The sequence below is a fragment of the Myotis lucifugus genome, unplaced genomic scaffold, assembly GCF_000147115.1.
Source record: "Myotis lucifugus unplaced genomic scaffold, Myoluc2.0 scaffold_279, whole genome shotgun sequence".
In the NCBI taxonomy this organism is placed as follows: domain Eukaryota; kingdom Metazoa; phylum Chordata; class Mammalia; order Chiroptera; family Vespertilionidae; genus Myotis; species Myotis lucifugus.
In genome coordinates this window covers 295,467-300,234 of record NW_005871327.1, presented here as the reverse complement: position 1 = coordinate 300,234, position 4,768 = coordinate 295,467, and the positions used below count along the sequence as shown (strand labels likewise).

Below are 4,768 nucleotides of genomic sequence, written 5' to 3'. Positions count from 1 at the left end.
GTAATTCCACACTCTTAGGAGGAAATTGGAGGCCCAAGAAGGAAAATGACTTGTTGCTCAAGGCCCTACACAACCCAAGAAGCATAAAAGTTCTTTTTAAGATACTGGAAGGAAAAAATTCCTGGGAAAGAACCCCAAAGTAGTTACTGGGAGTTGCGCATGGCCTAATAGTTCTTAGGTTGCATCGTGTCTACCCAGCAAAATTTCTCATTCCAAGCCACCCACTCTGGCCCCATAAGAACCACTCTATAGACATTCTGACGATTCAGTCACTTACTGCGTGGGCTGCCGCTCTGCTCCGCTAGCTGCTGCGGGACAGCCGGCCTCCGGCCTCTGGGTGAGGACAGGAGGGGGGGGTGGGGGGAGGGAAAGGCGGGGAGGAGCAGGGGGAGGAGGAGGTGGAGAGGGAGGGCGGGGGAGGAGGAGGAGCAGGGGAGGGAGGCCGGCCATCGGGGTTTAAATTTAGACACAAATCTAAACAGATACTGTCCCCTCCCAGGGCAGGGCTCCAGCGAGGGAGCCACCTCGCTCCATTCATGTGCCCAAACATGGGATGGGACAGCCGCCGGTGCCTCTTTCTGGAGAGGTATGTCCCGGACCCTGGTCCCTGCCGCAGTTTCAGCCCTCTCCGCCTCTCCCTCGTTCAGTGCACCTTCTTCCTTTTCCTGCCCTGAAAGTTCGAGTTGTTCTTTCCCTCTTTGATCTCCCCTCTTTTATGGGCATCCTTCCTGCTTCCTTTCCATCTCTTCCCTCCTTTCATTGCTTTCATGTCACACATGGTTTTCCCGACTGGAGAGCAGGACCCTGCCCGGCTGACGCCTGTGTGAGGTGGATGCCCGTGTGAACCCCTGGCCCAGAAGACAGCAGTGCACACGGAGCCCCTCACCGTGCGGAAGGGACAGGACCCTTCCCCTTTCAGCCCTACCGCTCCACCTCCCAGCCTCACATTTTCACAGCCAACCTGCCCATCCCTCTTCTGCATGCCAGGAAGAGGAGGAAGAGGAGGAAGAGGAGGAAGAGCAGGAGGAGGAGGGGGAGGAGGGGGAGGGAGAGGGAGAGGAGGAAGAGGAGGAATAAGAGGCAGAGGAGCAGGAGGAGGAGGGAGAGGGAGAGGAGGAAGAGGAGGAAGAGCAGGAGGAGGAGGGGGAGGAGGTGGAGGGAGAGGGAGAGGAGGAAGAGGAGGAATAAGAGGCAGAGGAGGAGGAGGAAGGAGAGGGAGAGGAGGAAGAGGAGGAGGAATAAGAGGCAGAGGAGCAGGAGGAGGAGGGAGAGGGAGAGGAGGAGGAGGAGGAGAGGGAGGAGGCAGAGGAGGAGGAGAGGAGGAGGAGGAGCAGGAGCAGGAGGAGGCAGAGGAGGAGGAGAGGAGGAAGAGGAGGAGGAGCACAAGGAGAAGGGACAAGAGGAGGAGGAGGAGGAGCAGGAGGAGGCAGAGGAGGAGGAGGAGAGAAACAAGGTATCCAAGCTCCCCCAGCAGTAGACCTTGATAGATGCGGGGATTTCAGTTCCGTGAGCTGCTGGCCGAGGGCCTTCTCTGTTCCTGTTAATTGAGGGAAGGGGAGCGAGGAGGCGGAGAACAAGCTGTGTGGGAGGGAGGGGCTCCCCGCCTGGGGTCTGGAGCAGCTTCTTTCTCTGCTACCAGGGTATGGCCTGGCCACCAGCCCTCGCCTCGGAGCCTGTGCTTGAGGGGGCTGGCAGGGAAGCCTCTGCGTGGTCCTGCAGCCCCCGCCCCCATCCCCAAGCCCTGACCCGCCACCACCGCAGCAAGGAGAGCCGTCCCTGAGCTGGACCGTGATGCTGAGCGCTGCTCCTGCTACAAAGAACTGCCTGGATTCTGCTCCTCATGCCAACTTTCAGCCTCAGACACGTGGCCTCCCTCCCGTCACACAGCCTTCCAAGGCCTGAACTTCTAGAACACTGACAGCCCTGATGCCAAAGTGTTTCCCATGTTCATTGAACTCAGCTGAGCATGGGGCAAGACTCTGGATTTCAGAAACAGATCGAGAGTTGAATTCCAGCTCTGTTGCTTTCTAGCTGTGTTTCCATAGACAAGTTGCTTAACCTCTCTGATCCTCATTTTCCTCACCTATACAGTTTAGTAGGCACTCTGAAAAGAATAACTTTTTATAATGCTTAGCCCCATGTGCAAGTTCAAATGAATAGGGACCTGGTATTTTTCTTATTTAGAGCTGGGCATTCTGAGGTCCCCAATGCTGGGAATTAATGCTGAGTCCCCTTCCCTCTGGCACAGCGTCAGAGGTGAGAGCACCAGAGGTGAGGGCGCCAGAGGTGAGGGCACCAGAGGTGAGAGCGCCAGAGGTAAGGGTGCCAGGGGTGAGGGTGCCAGAGGTGAGGGTGCCAGAGGTAAGGGTGCCAGAGGTGAGGGCGCCAGAGGTAAGGGTGCCAGAGGTGAGGGCGCCAGAGGTGAGGGCACCAGAGGTGAGGATACTAGAGGTGAGGACACTAGAGGTGAGGGCGCCAGAGGTGAGGATCCCAGAGGTGAGGGCGCCAGAGGTGAGGATGCCAGAGGTGAGGGGGCCAGAGGTGAGGATGCCAGAGGTGAGGGTGGCAGAGGTGAGGATGGCAGAGGTGAGGGCGCCAGAGGTGAGGGCGCCAGAGGTGAGGGTGGCAGAGGTGAGGGCGCCAGAGGTGAGGGTGGCAGAGGTGAGGGTGCCAGAGGTGAGGGTGCCAGAGGTGAGGATGCCAGAGGTGAAGATGCCAGAGGTGAGGGCACCAGAGGTGAGGATCCCAGAGGTGAGGGCGCCAGAGGTGAGGATCCCAGAAGTGAGGGCGACACAGAGGTGAGGGCGCCAGAGGTGAGGGCGCCAGAGGTGAGGGTTCCAGAGGTGAGGACGTCAGAGGTGAGGATGCCAGGGGTGAGGGTGCCAGGGGTGAGGATGCCAGGGGTGAGGGTGCCAGGCAGAGTTGGCGGCAGGAAGGGCTTTTCCTGGGACCCTGCTCTGCGTGCTGGCACTTGTGATCTTGTTTCTTTCCGTGAAGGTGCGGGACTGAGCTGGTGGGGGACCCTGGCCTCGCCCATCTCCGGCCCTGACTCCTGGGGTTTCCCTCTCTGCCTCCATGGGGTCCTATCTGCTCAGATGGGGCTGCCCCAGCTCAGGTTTCTGGCTTCACCGACGGGAGGCGGAAGTGCCGACCCAGAGGAAACCGTTAGGCACAGATAGCATCGCCGCCACCCAAGGTGCTTGCAGCTGCACCCACACCCTGCGCAGGCCCTCCCTCGGCCAGCGAGGCCCAGTCCCACCCACAGGCCAGCAGCTCGGCCTCCCCCGCTCCCGCTGCACCGGGCTGCTTGGGCAGAGACCTTCATGGGAGGAAGGAGAGGAAACGGGGGAGAAGCCTGGGCCCACAGCTGTTTCAGCCGCCCCGCCACGGGAAGGCCGGGCCCGAGCTCGCCTTATCCCCCCTCCTGCCCCTCCAGGAGATCCCAGAAGCCAGAATGGAGACCACACAGCTGGAAAACACCGGTTTTTGCTGGGGCACCTGGGGAGTGACTCCCCGCTCTGTGGATGAGAGGAGCTGCCGACCCCAGGGGAAGGGAACGTGCCTCCAGGGGTGGCTCCTGCCCTCTCTGGGGCTGGGCGGCTCCCCAGGACCCATTTTCTCACTTCTCCTTCACACCCTGGTATCAGAGCCAGCCAGCAGTGAACAGAGGCCAGTGGGGCACCAGGCGGGAGCCCTCCCCGCAGGGGAGACCCCGTGCCCCAGCACACGGCAGGCCTTCAGCAAACACTCCGCGAACGGGTGATAACTGACGGAATGAATGAAGCCAACTGGTAGGATTTTTGCTTTTACATCAGAGGCAGAGGCTTTGAGGAGTCGCCAGTGTGCGGAAAAGAGCCCCTAAGTTAGGCAGGAACTGAATTAGTTTCCAGGCAGAATTGCCAAGAGCTTCAATCAGCTCCTGGTAAGTGTTCACACTGTGATGACCACCCGGTGTTAAAACACAGAGCAGAAAGCAAATATTCTTTCAGGACTACAAATACTAACTCAAATATATGGAGTACTTTAGCCCCAAATCCCGAGAAGGTGGCAAAAAACAACTCGTGTTGCAAGTCAACTTGCATTGAGGAGCGGAGTCAGATACGCGGAAATGGAGGCACCCAGGTTTGGGTTTTGTGTTGAATGGGAACCAAAGGCACTTCCGTGCGCAAGTGCATGGCCTGGCCCTGATGGTGAGGAAGCGCTGGGCAAGCCACGTGGGAAGACGTTCCTCCCAATCGCCGGTCTGCGATCTTCTAGAGCATCAATGCTGAAAGGTCACAGATAGGCTGGGCAGGGTTGCAGGTTAGAGACCAGAGCCAGGTGGCGACTGGGTTCCGCGTGCTGTCTGGCTTGGCTCTCTGACTCTATTAAGGGGATTATTATATATGTATATATCAGATCATCACAGTGTACACTGTATATTACAAGTTTATTTGTCAGCTGTACCTCCATAAACCTGGAAAAAAGAGAGATTATTAGGGCAATTGGCAAAACTGTGAGGAATCCTGGGTGAAGGGTACATGGCAGTTCCTCGTATGCATCTTACAACTTTTCTCAATGCTTAAAATGACATCAAACTAAAAAGTTAAGAAAAAAGGTGTGGTAAGAATTGATTTCCTTTGATTCCAGATTGGCCCCTCCCTTCCCCAGTCCTTTATCACTCGTTCCTGCCACCCCACCCCCACCCCCAGAAACCCACAGGATGGGCAAGGCCTGATGATGCTGGTGACCATGAGACAGCAGCGAGAGAGAGGGCCAAGTCTCTTGG

General features: G+C 57.9%; 1 protein-coding gene and 1 long non-coding RNA gene across 2 annotated transcripts in view; one reads left to right on the top strand and one right to left on the bottom strand.

Annotated features, from left to right (window-relative positions):
- Positions 1-161, bottom strand: part of RCSD1 (RCSD domain containing 1) — a 41,507-nt gene extending 41,346 nt beyond the window's left edge. Inside the window, exon 1 of the mRNA XM_023763268.1 lies at positions 148-161. Coding sequence (XP_023619036.1) covers positions 148-161 — 14 coding nt within the window. The remainder of the gene's footprint in view (positions 1-147) is intronic.
- Positions 162-280: 119 nt separating this feature from the next.
- LOC111828078 lies at positions 281-1,704 on the top strand. The gene is made up of 3 exons (XR_002831854.1): positions 281-337; positions 500-586; positions 1,640-1,704. It is a non-coding gene; the product is annotated as an uncharacterized LOC111828078 (long non-coding RNA).
- The last annotated feature ends 3,064 nt before the right edge of the window (positions 1,705-4,768 follow it).